Genomic DNA, 20,338 nt, shown 5'->3' with positions numbered 1-20,338 from the left:
CTTCGGCTGGATTTATGCATGAAAACAAGATCACATGGTGGCTCAAGTGAACTGAAAAGCTGGGGGTCGTGGAGCTCGTGCGTTCGTGCTTGTGGCAATATTGAGCTTTATTTGGGTCTTTACAGGCACACACTAATCCTCGAAAGGAACAGCTTATTCTGGAAAGTCTGTGTGATGCATTGCACGGATGCAATGGTCCTTAAATAGTAAGCAAACCTACCTGTTGCAGAAAATCGCACGTGCTCACTTGCAGTGGGAATTGTAGCAAGCACACACATTACCTTAGTCACTGAAATGCAATCATTAAGTATCTATTACTTAGTAATGTGAGCAAATCAGATCCTCACATACTAAGGCAAGCTCTGCACTACACTCTTTACCATTTCCAACCACTTCTCAACTGCCCCCACCATCTCTCAGGGTACCAAGGAAGACCAGTGGTGGACAAATTACACAAACCATGTAGCTGAGTTAAAGTAGAGATACACAAGATAAAATATTACTCCAGTAAAAGTGCTTCCTGTAAACTTTCACTTGAGTAAAAGTACAAAAGTATTTGCCCTTAAGTGTATTTATGTATCCAATGTACTATAACAATGTTCCTATTATCATTTTTGTCACAAGACTCTTGTTTTATTCAGCTGAGTTTATGTGAAAAGACTCTGTTACTCTTAGTATTTAAAAAAATCATGCAAAAAAAGGGAACGGGTGTGGCAAGTTAGATTCAGGAGGTTTTGTTCCATTATTTATTACTCTTCAAATGTTCTGCATGCTGTTGAACTGACGCTGTACTGTATGTTCGTGATAAGTTGATCAAAACAAGTTCAAAACAGAGCTTTGATTGATGGCTTGCTGTGTATTTAACCAGTTATGTTTGTATTCGCTCAATAATAAAAAAGAATGACTGACCACAAAATGTAGTTAAGTAAAAATATTTGACTTTGAAACGTAGTGAATTTAAAGTAAAAGTCTCCCTAAATGCAAATACTTCACTAAAGTAGAGATACGTGAAAAAGCTGCTTAAGCACAGTAGTGAATTTCATTTACTCCGTTACCGTCCACAACTGAGAAAGACATGCTTCCAGACTCTTAGTTTTTTTCTCCGAGGTGGTGGAACCACCAGATGTCCAAACAGTTACTAGCAGTCTTCAAACGACATCTAAAGACCTCCCTCTTCCAAAGATTTTTAGTACTATTTGTATTAAAACTTGATTTCTAACAACTTTTTATCTGTTTTAGATAGATGGGATTCGTAGTCTGTGTGCGTATGAACCAGTATTAGATTGATGGACACTTCAACACACTATGTAAGTCTTTATTGATAAGAACATCTGCCAATTGCCATAAATGTAATTTAAGTAAAGGCTATGGATTGAAATGCATTAAACTGGCCAAACGTTTTTTTTTTTTTAAGCTTTGTATGATACAGAAAAGTAATCTGAACAGGAGGATGTGGTAGCTTACTGTATAAAGCATTTACCTTTGGACTCAAAGGTCATGAGTTCAAAAAGAACAACCCCCTAAACCAAGCTGCCACCGCTGGGCCCTTCAAGTAAGTCCCTTAACCCTCAACTGCTTTAGTTAAAAGCAACTGAGGTTCACAAGTTTGGGCGGTCTGGCTTTTCTTTTACATAGTTGCAGGTATTTTTTGTTTTTGCTGGTTCCTTGTCCTTTTTCCCAGTCATAACCTCTTTTGCTGTATATTATCCCTCTCTCTTCAGCCACTCTTCATGACACGAAGTGTACCAAAGAGCTCACTTTTTATTTATGCATTCTATGAGAAATATGTTTTAATAATGAATCTAGCACTTATTTCATGACTTTTATATTTTATTTGCTATGCATTGTGCTGAGTGACATAATTCAGTGTATTTATGACAATGTAGAGTAAAGCTTTTGCACTTGTGTTTACAGTAGCACAATAGAGTTTAGATCTGCAATTTGTAAGGAACATGTGAGCCTAAACTAGCCAAAGGGAAAAAAGGTTTTATTTTGATAACTATAGAAAAGATTTCTAAGCTTGTGTAAATGGTTTTGTGCAAGGTTGAAGGTTTAACTAATAATTTGGTTCATAATCTCCAATTTATGACAAACATAAAATTTCATTGTTATTTAAATGAAACCTATAAAGTATGTATAATATATCCATAAACTATACTTCAGGTACCATCACATTAGACCAAGGGTGGAAATAAAGGCCAAGATGAAGACTACAGCCAGATGAGTCACAGCACAGGGACCTAAAACACACATAAAACACAAATATAAAACAAATCTCATTTACATCTTATAGTTTTTTTCTCAGTACTCAGCTCTCTTTGTGGACTGTAAAAAAACTTTTCCCCAGCATGGACCCTGACATTTTTATTGCTATATAACACATTCTTCGCTAATAAAGTTAACTATTTATGTTATTATCTATTGTTCATAGTCTCACAGATTAATGTTATTAAACAGAGACTAATGTTATTAAGGCTAAACTGTTACTAAATTGTGGCTAAATCTTTTTACATCTTATTTGCCAATCCACGCAAAACACTTAGAAACTGCTTTAAAACTAGGAGCAGTTAATCAAACCCACTTGTCCAACACTTTCAACACAGTCTCACAGCATTTCGTAAGACTTTTAATGCTCATGGATACGAATTTCCCCTTTTTTTTGTTTCACTCAGCAGTAGATGCAGAAAATCATGGGTTATGTTGCCAGAAATATTATAAAGGGTTATGTTGACGTATTATTTTTTCCCCATTTCTAGCAGAGAATACGGCAGAAAACATAGGGTTAGGGTAAGTGTAAGGGTTATACTGTCTCTAATTAACGCAGTCTCCTTAATTAACCAGGAAAGTAAATGTACTGTATTTTGACTGAAAGGAACCACTGACGATGGTTTATAATAGAGAGTAGGTTACCGAATATAAAGTAAAAAAAACAAGGTTAACATTTCCTGTTGAGTAATAGTGCTTAAAGATTAAAAAATCAATACCAAACGAGAACAAAACAAGTCTGTGGTATCAGTGGCAGAATGAAAACTTTGGCCCAGACACCAAAAATACTTCCTTTTGAAAGACATTTCATAGAAATTCGTCACACGAAAAAATAAGGAAATACAAGTCTATAAACACAAATGAATAGATTACATTTCGCGACTATATCAAGAATTGGCGTGAGACTGGGCTGGTACTTTGGGCGATGAAAGAAATCCAGATAACCCAGAAGAAACCTGTGAGGAAAACATGCGTATGAACTCCAAGCAGATAGTACATGCTACCCAGTGTGTGTTGAGAAAAGATTCTTATAAAAAAAAAAAATAATAATAATTCTCATACTTTTGCTTATTCTTTATACATTCAATCCGGATCTGTCTAAATGTTACCAGAGAAACCCAAAAATAAAAAAAATAAAAAGCCTAATAAAATTTATAAAAAGAAATAAATAGGGAAAATATAACACATCATCACCGTCATACCACACCATCAACATCTGTCTGCAGAAGGAGAGCGGCATTATCACAGATGCCTCATCAGGCAGATGCTACAGGTAGCTCGGAGTCCTCGAACGCACTGAACTACAGCTTTTTTCTGTAGCTGTAACTGCGCTAAACAGCTGATCATAGAATGTAAACCAATACCCTACTGCACTGTCACTTTCTGTCTATATTGCACTGCTTCATCCACTATGCATATTTGCAACATCCATAACTTATGTTTACTTTTTTGCACAACTGTAAATTCTATCGTTATTAATAATCATATTTATATAACTTATAATACAGACATTTATAAATGTAGATATGTATATCATTTTATTTGAGCATGTTATATTCTTGACATGCCTTTTCCACTGTGCAATCTTTACATAGTTATACTGTATATTATTATATATACCATATCTTTAGATACAAGTTTATTAGAGGGACAGTGCATGTAGGACGTTTAGGAGACAAGGTAAAAGAGGCCCAATTGAAATGGTTTGAGGCCCATTTGAAATGTGCAGAGGAGGGATATGGGATATATCGGTAGTAGAAAGCTGAGGATGGAGCCACCAGAAAGAAGGAAAAGGGGAAGGCCAAGGAGGAGGTTCATAGATGTGGTGTAGGAAGACAGGCAGGTAGTTGGTTTGAAAGAGGCAGATGTAGAAGACGGAGTAGTATGGAGACGGATGATCCGCTGCGGCGACCCCAAACGAGAGCAGCCGAAAGAAGAAGAAAAAGACCTACGGCACCTTCTGTATATTAATCACTTTCACCCCTGTACATATGGACCTTCATTTAACATACTGATATTTATTGTAATTAGGAAACTTTTGCACTTCTGGTTAGATGCTAACTGCATTTCATTGGCTCTTGTACATGTTCTCTGCACAGACAATAAAGTTGAATCTAATCTAATATGGGAGTGGTAGCTCAGTGGTTAAGGTGCTGGGTTACTGATTGGAAGGTCGGGGTTCAAGCCCCAGTATCTTTAAACTGCCACTCTTGGGCCCTTGAGCAAGGCCCTCAATCCTCTGTGCTCCAGGAGCGCCGTGTCATGGCTGACCCCAGCTTCTGAGCAAGCTGGGATTTGCGAAAAAATTAATTTCACTGTGCTGTAATGTATATGTGACAAATAAAGGCTATTCTATAATCTAGTGACTTTTTCACAATGCTATAAGTTAGCAAGGGATTTTTTTGGGCAAGAAATCTCATTTTGTGTTTTAATAAATAAGTGAGCTTATGAAATTAATGCTATTTGTGTTGCAGCATTGAAAAGAAAAGGGGAATAAAACGATCACCTGATCTGTTGATAATGAAGGTGGTCTCCATGCCTGCACGAATGTGATCATCCAAGTGACAGTGCAGCAGCCATTTTCCTGCAGTATCTGCCACTATCTCGAGTGTCTGAAATGTGCCTGGAAACAAGTCGAACACATCGGCCCGATGGGGCAGGTCTGTCTGCTCAATGGAAGAGAAATAAAACAAGAAAAACATTTGGTCAATTTTGGTTTAAAAAAGATTTTTTTTTCTGCATCACAACACTAGTGTTCAATGATGATGTTAATCTGAATCATCATGAATAAATGATTAAATCTGAATAATCAAGATGAATGTAATCTATTGTGTTTTATACTTACTTTGTAAATAAAGGTCTGGCCATGTAGATGCACTGTGTGTAGATCCACTTCATTACCCATCCCAAGGAGATACCAGTTTACTCTCTCTCTTTGTCGCATTTCCACTCCCTGAAGGTTTCCATACACCTTGCCATTAATTGCTAGAAAACCAGGATGAAGAGCACAGTTTTGACTGAAGACCCACAATTTTGATTATTTTCAAAATAAATATGAAGGTTAAAAACTCTATAAAAATTAAGAAATATGGTTTAAATTGGTTAAGTGGTAAAGACTCACCATGCATTTTATTACTCTCGATAAAATCTTCATTTCTGATCAGAGGTTCTGAACCATTGTAGTATGTTTGAATGTTTTGTTCCAGATACCATGAATTGTTCTCATCAAATATAAAGAAAAGAAGAGCAAACTCTTTATTCACATCCAGTCTTTGTCTTTTTTGGTTTAGCGTTCCTTTCCTGCAGATCACTAGTGGTCCGATGAGCCCACTGACTGTGTCCTAAATACCCAATTCAACAACAATCATCAAACAAGTTGTCACCATGTTCAGTTCATAATGTCAAAAATAGTCTATAGTCTATCTGCCGTGACGTCTGATATAGTGTGTGTGATCTGTAATGATGTAATATTTACTATATGCCCAAACAGTTTCTGGACACCTGGCCATCACACCTATGTTCTGGACTTCCTTAATCTGTTTCCTCAAACATTATTGTATTTTACAGCTTTACACTTTCCCTTCACTGGAACTAACATGCCCCAAAATGATACACAAAGCTCCATGAACACGTTTTTTTAAGATATATTTTTTTGGTTGGTTTCGGGATTTGGCAAAAAAAAAGTGTCACTGAATTTAATTTAATTCTTTTTAGAAGAAGGACAGATGGATGGATGGATGGATTTTTCTGCATGAATTAAATTTTTTTTCCTCCCAATACCTGCACTTAATATGCATTGTTCAGACAACGTACACCGCAAATTATGTTTATATTAAATTTTTTGTGTAATTAACAGATGTCTGGTGGTAGGTTTTATAAAGACCATCAAAATATTAATTTATTTGGGATTGAAGCACATTGTAACGACTCTAATTACTCGCTGCTGCCTCGCTGTGGAGAGTTAGTGCTACTGCACTAATCGTGTTGATCAGTATATTAAAGAACAACACGCATTCAGGTTTCATGCTTATGCATCAACAAAACAATAAATGATAGCATTCAGAATTATTAGTCAAACATACTTTTTTCCTTTACTTGCCTATTTTATTGTTAATTTTTCGATCCATATTCACCCAGTTAGTCATCTTATATGACTTATGTAAAAACATGTATATACACCGCATTACATCATGACCACCTGCCTAATATTGTGTTGGTCCCCCTTTTTGCTGCCAAAACAGTTAAAACCCATTAAAAATGAACAGTATTAACTTCTACAGCAATTTGAGCTACAGGAGCTCATCTGTTGGATCGGACCACATGCACCAGCCTTCTCTCCCCACATGCATCATTGAGCCTCAGCTGCCCATGACCCTGTCGCCGGTTCACCACTGTTCCTTCCTTGGAGCACTTTTAATAGATACTGACCACAGCAGACCAGGAACAAGCCATAAGAGCTGCAGTTTTGGAGATGCTTTGACACAGTCGTCTAGATATCACAATTTGGCACTTGTCAAACTCACTCTAATACTTACGCTTGCCCATTTTTCCTGCTTCTAACACATCAACTTTGAGGATGAAATGTTCACCTGCTGCCTAATAAATCCCACCCACTAACAGGTGCCATTAAGAAGTGATTATGTCATACTATAATGCTTGATCAGTGTATAAAGAATAATATACCTAGTTTATATTAAAAATCTAACATAAGGTTGTATAATGTACATGAATTCATAAACTTTTTGCAAGAGATCACCTTAATAAAATCCACAGTAGAGTAGTAAGCAAACGTGATGCAGTTCGGATCAGAGACTCCTGGGCCGGAACCCTCCGGAACAATCCACTGGTATGTACTAATTTGTCCTGCAGTGTATGACGACATCCTTATATTTAAAAAAATCATTCTTTTTTTATACAAATACGTTTTTATTATATCCAAAATGACGTCTTGTAGAATTCAAAATATTGTCATATTGTCAGTGTCAGTCGTATCACCTGAGCTTTTTAACTTAGTGTAATATATGACTGAAATTAAGTTTCAGATTTTGGACTCTACCACTGTATATGTTTAAAGCCAAATAAATATATAATAAAACTTTAACAACACTATATAACATTAAATCCGTTATAAAGAACATGTTATCAGACAAGCAGTGTAATAGGAAAGACTTTGCAATATGAAGCGGAGGATTCCTCACCAGGCAACACAGCTGCTGGATTCTGAGGTAAACTTGTCACTCCATGAGGCTGAATAGAGTATGGACGACTTGCCTTATTAAAAAATGTAATATTAAGAACTTCACCAACCTCTGCCCTGATGATCGGACCTAACAGAATTTGCCCAAACACACACACACAGAGCAACATATTAAAGATGACTATGTGACAATTAACAAATAGCACCAAAAGCATTAATGCCATATCTTCATACCGAGTATTTCCAGATGTTTCTCTGTAGCCTGACGCTGCTTCTTGGTGCTGAAGGTGGCATTTGTGTACTCCCTATAAACCACTTTTTTATATTTGGAGCCAAGCCTGTTGTTACCGGACCCCACAAACACACTGCCTGGACTAAGAAGCAAAATATCCATTACAATTTCCATAAAGGCTGCAACAGTAATAAAGTCACCAAAGCAACACCTGGAATGATGAAGCTATTTAGTTTATTTTCGGTTAATTATGTTGAGTTTAACAAGGTTTTAATCACATAATGATTTATTTGGTTTTTTTATTTCAGGAAATGAAAAAATAAGTCAAACATTAGTCTTTTTGCAATTGCATTAAAATATACAGTGGCTTGCAAAAATAGTTTAACTTCATTTCAGATAAATGTAGATATTGTTTGGATCAGTATTTTTTCTATCAAAATCTTTCAAAATGTACTTTAAGACCACATTTGTTTGCAATAGAAGAAAAAATATAAAAAAAATGTTTTTTTGAATATATAAAATACTTTATATATCAGTTTGCATGGTTATAGAATACTGTAAATAATATAGATGTTTTTTGCATTTCCTGTTGTATAATTCCATTCTACACAGAAGTGCTATTTTAGGCAATCTACTGTCCAATGCATCACACCATTTCTGCATTTTCTCTATATGTAATTGTTCGTACCTATCTGCTTCTGTAGTGTTAAAGAGCTGTAGCTCCCAGGTGCGACTTGGTGAGTAGTCCCACTCTAGCTCTTCTGCAGAGATGTAATAGTGCGCTGTGGGAGCGGAGGGAGAAACGGACAAGCTCTGTGCACAATCCTTCACTCTGTACTGCTGCTTCATCCCTGTCATGTAATGGTCAGTCACTCTGCAACTCACCTCAAAAAGCCCTGTATTCAAACACATCCAGATGCACATGCATAAATAATACAACAGTGAAAAGCATCTGCTGGTCTAAAGAAAAAAAAAGATTAATATCAGTGATTCTCTGCACTTTAACACTAAAAGTGCTAGTTCTTGTTCTTTAAAAAAAAAAAAAAAAAGTTTAACTCCACAATAAATAGGTGTAACAATGAATAGTGTCACCGAAAACATTTGCTGGACATGATGTTATTATTCGGTTGAAAAACAGAACATTGCATAATGGCATAGTGCCATAGAGTAGAATAAACAATCCCCATTCATGTTCTATGGGGGACAGAATGTCTCTACAGCTGGATGTGCCATATGGGCATGATGGACGCAAGGGTTGAGCTGTGACATCCCCATTCATTTCCTGAATTCATTTTTCTGAAGTAAGCAAGATTGTATTGGTGATTGTTTTCTGTAAATGAAATTATGAAGCAGAAAAGACCATTTTGTTTTCAAATACAATAATCAAGTAGAAAATAAAATGACCTACAAATGAACACTATTCTGAAGGAGGTTTGAGTAGGCTTTTCTGGTATGTCACTTTAGAGAGGTCTGTGATTTTGCTCTCTGATATGTACTTAAATATGCAGAGTTATTGATCTTAGACCACTTGATCCACTGAACCGGACCAAGGGTGTAAACACATTTAGTCAAGTCTAGTGGTTATATAAAAGAATACTGGACGAATCACATTCTCTGAACATGCCTATCATTTCCGGACATGTCCACCAAACCATGCCCTCAGAATATATAATGTAATGTTTAATAACAAGTCAAAATCTTAAGAGCTTGCCAGACAGGATATTTTATAATCGTAATTTGGATCAGTATTTCACTACACCTTTATAGTAACTGGAATGATATGTACAGTATGTAAAAGCAAGAAAGCATGGAAATTAAAGTGAAACTGAAAATAAAGCAGAAATATTGCAAAGGAGGATGTGACAATAGATTGTTAAGACATGGGTAGAAACAGCTGCCACTACTGTGTTCCTGAGCAAGTCCCTTAACTGCTCAGTGTATAAAAATTGCAAATAGCTGGATGTCGCTCAGAATATGGGCCTTATCCAAATGGCATAAATGTATATTTTAGATTGTAATCGAATAAAAAAAGACAAAAAAAAAAACCCTTTCTCTCAAACCTTCATTTTACTTATATAAAAACCTGCTTGACAGTTCATTTATAAGAAGCAGGGACTGTGTCCTTCTAAATGCAGGTTGAAATGCTGGAGCTTCTGTGTACTGGTTTTTGGGCTGATGAGCAAAATCTCTGTCTTATCAGAATTTAATAATAGAAAGTTATGAGTCATCCAATCTTTTAATTCTTTGACACACTCAGTTATCCAAACCAATTAAACTGTATCGTCTGGTTTATATGAGATATATAGTTGGGTGTCATCGGCATACCAGTGGAAGCTAATCCCATGCCTTCTAATAATATTTCCCAAGGGAAGCATGTATATTGTGAAAAGCAGGGGTCCTAGAACTGAACCTTGTGGTACCCCATAATTTACTTGCATTAACCTGGATAGCTCTCCATTTACATCTACAAAATGGTAACGATCAGATAGGTAGGATTTAAACAAGCTTAATTCCTGTCCCTGAGTGCCGATGTAGTTCTGTAACGATCCAGGAGATCCAGCAAAACTAACAAAGATATGTAGCCTTGGTCTGAAGCTAAAAACAGGTAATTAGTGATTTTAACTAGAGCAGTTTCTGTGCTATGATGGGGCCTAAAACCTGACTGAAGCTTTTCAAAGATATTGTTCTCTTGTAAGTAGGAACATAACTGGGCAGACACAATATTTTCTAAAACATAAAGGGAAGATTTGAAATGGGTCTGTAATTTAATAGTGTGTTTGGATCCAAATTAGGTTTCTTAATGAGGGGCTTAATAACTGCTTACTTGAGGGGTTTAGGGATGTGACCTAAAGATAGTGAGGAGTTAATAATATTCAGAAGAGGCTCACCAGCTGTATGTAACACTTCTTTCAGTAGTTTATTTAGAATGGGATCTAACAGACATGTTGTTGATTTGGTTTCAGTGATAAGATTATACAGCTCTTCCTGTCCTATACATGTAAAGCAGTGTAGTTGTGGAGTTTTAGAACGTTTTTAGTTTTTAGATTGTGGAGTTTTAGAAAATTTGAGTTTTTATTTTTTGTCATTAAAGTTGACTTTCACACTTGTCAAATTTACACTTATTGTCTGAATTCTGTTGAATTGTTTGTATTTTGCTTATTTTAGAAATGACCATTTTAATGCCACACACTAGTATAAGCAAATGTACCACAGACACGACTGACCGGATGTATTTGGTTGCATGGAAATCCTGACAGAAGTGTGTGGAAACACAGTGAGTGTGTCACGGGTGACGCCGTTTCTGCGGAATGTGTTGCCCTGGAAGTAAACTCCATGTATATCCACATCTGTGCCAAGTCCTAGGATATGCCATCTAACCTGTTCGCCCTTGCACATCTCCAGTCCTGGTAGATTTCCATACATGTAACCATTCACCGCTGCAAAACACAACAGGTGAAACACAGAGATAAAATGAGCCAACAATGTAATATAAAATATTTTTAATTGCGATTAACAAAAAGTCTTTTATCTGAAAGAAATAGAAAAGAAATGTTGCATAAATTAAAGCTGTTAGTAACTCATATATTCACAGTAAAAAAATTAAATTAAAAAATCACTTGCATGAAATAAGTAAGTGAAATGAATGCGTAGGCTACCGTGCATCTTGTTGCTCTCCTGAAATCCTTCATTCTTTGGGTCTGATTCATTTGTCCCATATATCTCAATGTTCTTTTCCAGATACCAGCTCAGATTTTCATCCATCACAGAAAAGACAAGGAAGAAATCTTTGTCCACATTTTTCTTATAACAAAGAGGTTTTGAAATCTCAAATGTTAGGTATATTTTACACACACACAGTGACGTATTATTCAAATATATATTTTTTTATGTTTGTATTTTTACATGCGCATCTTTTTTTTTCACCATTGTAACATTAAACTGTACCGAAAATTATACCTGGGTGTTATTGAAGTTCAGGGCACCTCTCTTACACACAAGCAGAGGTCCAAAGAGGCCAGAGCTGGTGTCTCTGATAGCGCCACTGGAGGAGAAGTACAGGTATGAGATGCAGTCTGGGTCACTGTCAGATGGCCCCTCTATCACATGCCATGTGTAGTTAAAGGAATCCCCTGGCTGCACATGAGATCCATTTTTCTCTGTGCCTAAAAATCAAATGTAAAAGAAACCTGGCTGATGGGAAGGATTTGTGTTGTTTGTGTGGATTCTGATATTTAATGGGCTGATATTGATGAACAAATGTTCAAGGCAGTTATATATAATTACCACCCAAAAACTAGCTAATGAATTGTATGCTGAATGACTATGTTGTCAACTGCCTATTACCAAAAAAAATCACTAGGTAGGTCTAGCATGTGCCAGAGACTTTTTATTGGTTGAAATAATTTCCTTGTTAGTGCTGTCCCGCTATAACAAAATCTATGGTCACAAGCCAGTGTTGCATCCAATAAACACCAGTACACCAGTACACACAGTATACAGGGTGAATACAGCAATCAGCAATTTTTGCAAAATTATTTATATAAAATTATATAAAACGTCCTAATTAATGTAGGGCCAAGAAACACACCACCTGGAGTCCCAGAGTTCATATATTTAAAGTCTTGAATTTTTACTTTCATATATATATAAACTATTACTGGGGCATTTTTTTATGTTTTTAGTACATATAATTCATCTGTATACTACATTTATAGTACATATACATCTTTAAATTACTCTTTATAGTCTATATTTCATTTTATTTAACTATGTAAATTCATGTAAAAACTATATATCCTGCACTTGCTGTTATTGCCCTCTGGTTAGACTGCATTTCGTTGCCTTATACTTGTACATGTGTAATGACAATAAAGTTGAATCTAATCTAATCTAATCTAATCTAATGTGACATCATTACAAAGAAACCTGAAGGAGAAGTTCTAAACAAGGGCACTCACAAACTAAGCCAAAATTTTGTCAAAAAAAGTGTTAATAGAAGTGCCTGGCATAATTTTCATTCAAATTATTAAACTTTTACTTATAAAACCGTACATATTAAACCTTGACAATAGGATATTTGTTACCAGCTGGAATCTTATCCTCAACATAAAATGGAATTACACCATAAAAATATATCAAGGCACGTAAACGAGAAGAGACTTGTTTTTAAATCTGTGTCACTGCCCTCTCACCATCTTCATATTGAGCTCCCTCAGATGCCTTTGTGTATTGAAGGCCATGGGGCTGGATGCTGTAATTTCTATCAGCCTTGTTCAGAAATGTGACCTGTAAAGTATCCCCAACCTCAGCTCTTAATACAGGACCTGAAAAAGAATGAATGCAACTAGTACAAATACAAAAACTCCCATTTTGAATGAATCTACTGTATCTGAATGATGTACAGAAATCGGCTGTATCTGTGACATTTTATCAGGTTATAATCTCCACACTGTTCTGATATAAAGATGTTTTCATTTACAACAATTTTTATTCTTCTAACTTTTAAATACCATTTGTAAAATCAATGTAATCTTTTAAAGTATACCTAATATGCCCAGGTGTGCATCCATGCTGGTGGTATTTGCAAACGCTTCATCAGTGTATGCTCTATATACCACCTTTGTATATTCTCCACCGAGACGACCGTTGCCCTTTCCGAAAAATATCTCTGAATGGCTACAAAGAGCAAAAAAGAATGTAGTTTCTTTAGAATCTTTAAATGATGCAAAAAGATAGACAAAAACTGTAAAAGTCAAACAAATGAATTAGTGGATAGTAACTTCATACCTCCCACTTTCATTCAGTGAAACATTAGTCAAACTGTCCATCCCTGATGGGGCATAGTTCCACTGAACCAGCTCAGCAGCAATGAAGTACTTCCTCACTATCCCATTCAAAGTAGTGGACGAGTTTGTCACCCCAGCACACTGTGAAACACTGAAAAATGCCTGCATACCATCTGCACAAAAGCATCATTACTCCATTATGACAACACGGCTGGGTAGAGGCACAACACTCACATTGGTTCACTGTACTGTATATTTACAAATCCCGCATACTGCACTGAACCCATGGATAGGCCAAAAGACAAGTATGGATTTTAAAGGCAAAAACACATAACTGTGGAAATTACACAATGTTATTCCAATCTTTTTAGCATAAAAAGGTACATACAATATATAGTATCCTCAAACTATATGGGAGAAATCAAGGAAAACAAAAATAAAATGTTTTTTAGATTAACGGTCTACTTAACATATCAATTTTGTTCCACATAATTTGTTTGTTTGTTTAATTATTTCTATTTATTATAATAAAACTGTACCTTTTATATGGCTGTTAACCTGACAGCTCAGGAGCCATTTTCCTATTGTTAAGGGCTCCATCACTGCAGTCATGAAAGAAGCAGGAAACAGGCTGACACTGTCGACGCGATGTCCCTGAATCAGCAACGTCTGCCCATGAAAATATGCCGAATGGACATCCACCTCATTGCCCATGCCCACAAAATGCCATGACACTTTTTTGTTCTGACACAACTCAATCCCAGGAAGGTTCCCGAACACATATCCATTAATAGCTATTAAATAAAACGAAGAATGACAGTATCAGTATTCTTTGCTTAAGACATTCAAGAAATATTGGCCCAAAGTTAAGTACAAATAAACGCTTACCATTCATCTGGTTGGAGCGTTGAAAGTCTGGATCGGCTTGGTCGACATTAGCTGGCTCCAAACAGAAGGTTTGGATGTTTTCATCTAGGTACCAGCTCAGGTTTTCATTCACTACGGTGAATAATAAAAGGAAGTCCTTATCAACATCCGTCCTTCGTACCTGAGAGTAATTAAGATCTGATGATGCCTGGGAATTATTCGCTTGGGAAACAGGCTGCAGGATTCCTGAGTGAAACAGACCATTTGTATTAGTGGTGTAACTCAATAAAAAATACCTTATTTGGATTGACAACAAACGGCATCCTAAATGAATACAAATGCAGATCTGAACAACAATTTTTCCTCCCAATGGACAAAAGCAGAACAGCTGCACAGTGGTGTAATGCTCTGAACAAAAATATAATTAAATGTATAATTATTGTAATACATAATATACGTTCATTATGCATGTATTCATCATTTTTAAATGTTCATTGTCTACTGCTACCAAAATAACAATGTTCTCCAGAAATCACATGGGCATCATAAACAAATACTGCTTAATAAAAACTGCTTAATAAAAATGTAACCGAGGGTGCCCCAGATTTATAATGCCGGATGTTCCAGAGAACATGTCTGATCTTTCTGAAGTGACATAAAATTAAATAAAAGTTTAATAAAATAAAAGTTAAATAAAAAAATATATTAGAGGTCAACTGTTGCCTAAATAACAGTTTTTCAATTTGGAAAATAAACCAATCTTTGGAACAGTCATATTAGACATATAATATAATATAATATAATATAATATAATATAATATAATATAATATAATATAATATAATATAATATAACATAACATAACATAACATAACATAACATAACATAACATAACATAACATAACAACATAACATAACATAACATAACATAACATAACATACATAACATAACATAACATAACATAACATAACATAATATAATATAATATAATATAATATAAGGGTAAAATTACAGTAGGTAACAAAATTAGTAACAAAATAAAGAGCATTTCCCTAAACAAACCAACACAAGCTTTTCACATGCTTCTAAAACCCAAATACAGTATTTTGTCAGGCATGAAATCCCCTACTGTTATTTAATGGGAAAAAATGTATGGCTGTTATCTGCAATAACAGTGTTTAATGACTGACTGTACCTTTCTTGCAAGTCAGAAGAGCTCCAATGAGCCCAGAAGAGATGTCTTTAAAAGCAATCACATGAGAATGGTAGGCCCAAGTCAGACAGTTGGCATCACCATCAGTAGGGGCAAACTCTGGCTTTACTGTCCATCTATAGGTGTAATTTCCACCAGGAGGAACACCATCATCCTGCTTATTTGCTCCAGAGGTATCGTCTGGATATAAGGCCCCTAGTACAATTAACAACAAATGAATCTTAGCATTGCACAGTTCGCAAAATATGAAATATCTCTGGTATACAGTATACTGAAACTGAACAGTTTACAAATTGCCAGGTTTCCCTGGAACAAGACTGAATCATTATTACTGAATATTAATGAAAGAGGAAGTAAATCAAAATATGATTGACAATATGATAAACTGAGGTTTAGATCATACCTTAACCTAGAGTTCAATTACAAATATTTTATAGCAAGGCAATTTGGGTAGAGCGCTGGGATTATGGAAACAAATGTCTATCCTTAGTTCTTGAGTAGTTTACATTCCTATGCTACTTCTCTTCAAAATGCAGCACTTCTCCGTGACATACAGCAGAGCAGAATGAAGATTATTGCACTAATAATCCAGCAACTTAAGGCCATGTGTTTACCCTTTTAGCTTCTACCTCACTTTCTAAAATCATTGAAAATGTTGCTTTCAAATGGATAAAGTACATGAACATTTTGTATTAAGTTGTCTTAAAATCAATGATTTGTTCTAATTTTGTATTTAATATTTAGTTCTGCAGCCATTGATGTAATAAAGGAACAATTTACTCTAGATTTTTAGATTTACACATAAATTAAATGCTTTATTCTGCATTATGCACAGGCACATAATCCAATATGTTTCATAAACACAAATGATATGTTAATTGAAGACAGGATTAATAATGTCTTTCTCTGTGACCCTTTCAATGTTGATGACCCTGGCCAATGTACTGTAACTCAGTTTCAGTTACCGATCATCTTATAGCCTAGGAGATCTTAGTGGAAAGCAACAATTATCAAATCCTCAGAGAGTCTTTGCCATGATGTACCATGTTGAACACCCAGTGGTCAGTATGAGAGAATCATACTTAAATCACCACATTTTAACTGCTCTAATACAAAATACACAAATTTGAATGGGCCTGTCAAGAAGAAAAATCATAAACACGATGAATAGGACATGTGGCTTTGCATTGTTACAAGACATACAGTTGTTATCACTTAGGGTGTACTCACTTTGGTTGCCAGCTATTTTGACAATAATGGCTGTATGCTGAGTTATTTTCAGACGACAGTAAATCTGTACTGCTATACAAACTGCACACTGACTACTCTAAAGTATATTCAAGTTGAATTTCTATAGTATTGTCCCTTGAGAAAATATACTGAAAACGTTGCTGAAATGTTATGGGTGAACTCACTTTTGTGAGATACTGTATGTTTCATAAATATAAATTATTTGTTAATCAAAGACAGGATTAAACATGTCCTGTTAAATGTCTTTGCCTGAAACCAATTCAATGTTTATAAATGAGTGAATTATAATGAATATTAATCATAATGAATCATAAATATAACATTATTTGGCTGTTAGCTGTAAAAGAAGTGCATTCGTGATAAAACACATAAAGACAAACTCCTTAACACACGGTAAAATATTACTCCACTAAAGTAAAAGTGCTCCCTTTAAACTTTCATCCGAGTAAAAGGACATTTGTATTTCAAAAGTATTTGCCTTCAAATGATTTATTTATAGACATTATTTATTATGCGTAATTAACCAAGTTTATATGAAAGATTCTAATGTTACTCTCAGCACACCAATAGAATGATATTAATGAGTCAAACACTGATTGATGTGTATTAAAAGGATTATGAGCCAAAAAAAAATGCAAATGAAGTCATGGGTGTTGTGGCAAATTTGAGTCAGGAGTTTCTTCCATCATTTTTTACTCTTAAAATGTTCTGCTGTTGAACTGACGCTGAACTGTATGTTGCTGATAAGTAGATACACCAAGCGCCAATCAAAACAGAGCGTGCGCTCGACCCTGATTGGTGGCTTGCTGCGTGATTGACCAGTTAGGATTTTATCGGCTAATAAATAAAAAAGAACATCTGAATTCGCAAAATGTATTTGAGTTAAAAAAGGAAGATATTTGACTTTGAGTTAAAGTGAATGTAAAGTGCATTTCTTCCCAAATAGAAATATTTGAATAAAGTACAAATACGTTAAAAAAGTTCCCTAATGCCAGTGAAGCATCAATACTGCTGGTATACATGTTGCTTTTTTTTGTGTGTGTGTGTGTGTGTGTGTGTGTGTGTGTGTGTGTGTGTGTGTGTGTGTTTCACTGATGATATGATACTTCATGGTCTTATCAGTCTCAAGGAATACAGTGTTGCCAGTGTCGGATGTTGGCTCATTTTCAGGATGGCTTTAGTTCAATGTCCCTTCGCCCAAAAAAGTAACAATGGCACCAAGTGAGCTCCGACTTTATGGTACAAGTATTTCCCCCATATTAGGTGTCAGTGCATTACTAAGAGAAGAAAAAAATACCCAAAAAGAGACAATAAAAGATAAAGAAAACGCTGAGTCATTATCAAGACCTTATCATGTCTCGTCTAAATCATTTGAATAAACTGAAGAAAGAGGATGTCCTACATAGGAGATAATGGCTGCATTATGACGCAAAGCATCCTTCATGAAATTTCACATTTACCCTAAACCTCTTTTCTTTAAGGAGAACAGGTGTTGTTTACAAGTAATAAAAACCAAACCATACTTACCACAGCCACATTATGTGAGAAATGAAGCTGAGCTACTGAATAAATGCCATAGCATGTTGACAAAGTCTTCTTCCTGCTTAATTGCAGTTCTTTTATAAAGTCATTCATTTTCAATGTTTTTTTTTATATGTTTAAAAAAATTATGGAGACATTTTACCCTCTGAGTCTTTATTATAGTGGATTCCATGTGGGTGGATTGAATATCTTCTGGTGGCAAAGTTCTTCAGGTGGACCATTACAACATCATCAACTTCAGCCCGAATAATAGGCCCCAGGTAACCCAACCAAGCAGGTTTGGGGATCTCCTGTGTGTATGTTGCATCAGTGTACTGCCTGAATATGGCTTTCTTATATACATGGCCAATTCGATGGGGCCCTTGAAGTAGGAAAAATGATGCGTGTCTAGAATACAAAAAAAAAAACACAATGGATTCTAATATCGTACAACAGCATTCTTTTCTGTACATTGAAGAATTTCAGGGAATTCAATATGAAACTATTTTTCATTTCATTTCATCTTCTCCCGCTTATCCGTAATTCGGGTCACGGGGGCAGCAGTCTAAGCAGATTCCCCAGACACTTCTCCGTGTCCAGGGATCGGGCTGTCAAGGCCCCCGCCCTCGACTGCTGCCCAATCCTCTCAGCACCGGTCCCTTACGGTCCCTCCTGCAGGTGGTGAGCCCACGGGAAGGCGGCCCCACGTCACTCCGACGTCATGGTCCTTGGTTTATTTTTCTTGTAAGGGTCCCCTGTAGCATAGAGGGTTAAGGGCCTTGCTTAAGGGCCCAAGAGTGGCAGCTTGGCGATACCGGGGCTTGAACCCCCGACCTTCCGATCGGTAACCCAGCGCCTTAACCGCTGGAGCCATCACTCCCCCTGAAACTATTTTTATAATGATATATTCTCTTTCAATGGGGAAATACTGGTTTTAAATTATCCTGAACTGAATTGCATTAAAAAGGGAGTGTAAGAATAATTTGTGTAAATTAAACTTGAGCCGAGTGGTTATGCATCTTAAATAGTCACGGCAAAAGAATTCCATGTGTGGAAACAGGTTTAAATTGTATTTCATTATTTTTCTACATACTGTACTTGTAATAGAATGTAGAAATACTACAACTTTATTATTATTATATTTTTTTTAGATATTCTAAAGTCTTCCTCACATTATAGTGTTTTGGTCAGTGACACTATAAAATCAGCAGCAATGTACCTTTCATTGTGTATAATTAATATATCATATCTGCCTGGCTTTTCTAGAAATAATGGATCATCTTTCAATACTTGCTATCTACCCTACATTTAGATTATATAAAAATACTGTTCAATAGCATATTTCCTTTGAAGCCATATCACATAGCAGTTTATCTCAGAGATTTTCTTGTTTATTTGGCAGTGTTGTGTGGTGTAGTGCAATATTGTGAAATTGATATATAACACAATTACATATTACAAAATAAATGACAAAATATTATACTTACTCATTTTGAGTAACTGGTTTCCCAGTGATGTTGTTATAACCGCCTGGTGCGTAATCCCAATTCTCTTCTCTGATCCCGATGAAGAAATTTCGAGTGATGCCTTCATTTTGTTTAAAGTGAGTGTAGAAACTGATTATACTAAATAAACACCATTGATTTATCTGAAAGTCCATAGTGTAAGCTGCAGTGTGGAATATTTGTGAGGTGCACTGAAATATATGCAGTGGATAATGATAAGGGAGGTGACGGCTAACTGCAGAGATCAGCCTATGTGAAACACCCACAAGTATGAGGAACTGTGCTTCTCAGAACAGAAAGCATGGACCAATTAGAGAGATAGCTGCCATTATTATACATTTACCTGAAAAGTTTACATGAGATAAATCACTTTACTGACTTTAAATAGTAGACTTATACAGAAATGTACATGTTGGATTCTTATACAACGTTAAGGTCAAGCTGGAGACTGAGTCTCTGTATAAGCACATCTGAAGCCCAGCTATACTTAATACTGAAATA

The 20,338-nt window shown here is 35.7% G+C and overlaps 1 protein-coding gene across 1 annotated transcript; it reads right to left on the bottom strand.

Moving 5' to 3' along the window:
- Nucleotides 1-1,812: 1,812 nt before the first annotated feature.
- hephl1b (hephaestin-like 1b) lies at nt 1,813-20,106 on the bottom strand. Its single transcript, XM_083568108.1, has 19 exons — nt 19,820-20,106; nt 18,496-18,740; nt 15,543-15,755; nt 14,369-14,593; nt 14,020-14,274; nt 13,482-13,653; nt 13,240-13,370; nt 12,887-13,018; nt 11,652-11,857; nt 11,351-11,495; nt 10,919-11,131; nt 8,383-8,590; nt 7,697-7,836; nt 7,464-7,592; nt 7,022-7,128; nt 5,387-5,606; nt 5,111-5,250; nt 4,772-4,931; nt 1,813-2,240 (listed from the first exon to the last, which is right to left on the bottom strand). Exons 1-19 carry the CDS (start codon nt 19,990-19,992, stop codon nt 2,170-2,172), a joined length of 3,285 nt encoding a protein of 1,094 aa, XP_083424234.1. The 5' UTR covers nt 19,993-20,106; the 3' UTR covers nt 1,813-2,169.
- Between the last annotated feature and the right edge of the window lie 232 nt (nt 20,107-20,338).

This window comes from Silurus aristotelis, assembly GCF_946808225.1.
Source record: "Silurus aristotelis genome assembly, chromosome: 18".
Taxonomy (NCBI): domain Eukaryota; kingdom Metazoa; phylum Chordata; class Actinopteri; order Siluriformes; family Siluridae; genus Silurus; species Silurus aristotelis.
This window is presented reverse-complemented; position numbering and strand designations above follow the sequence as displayed.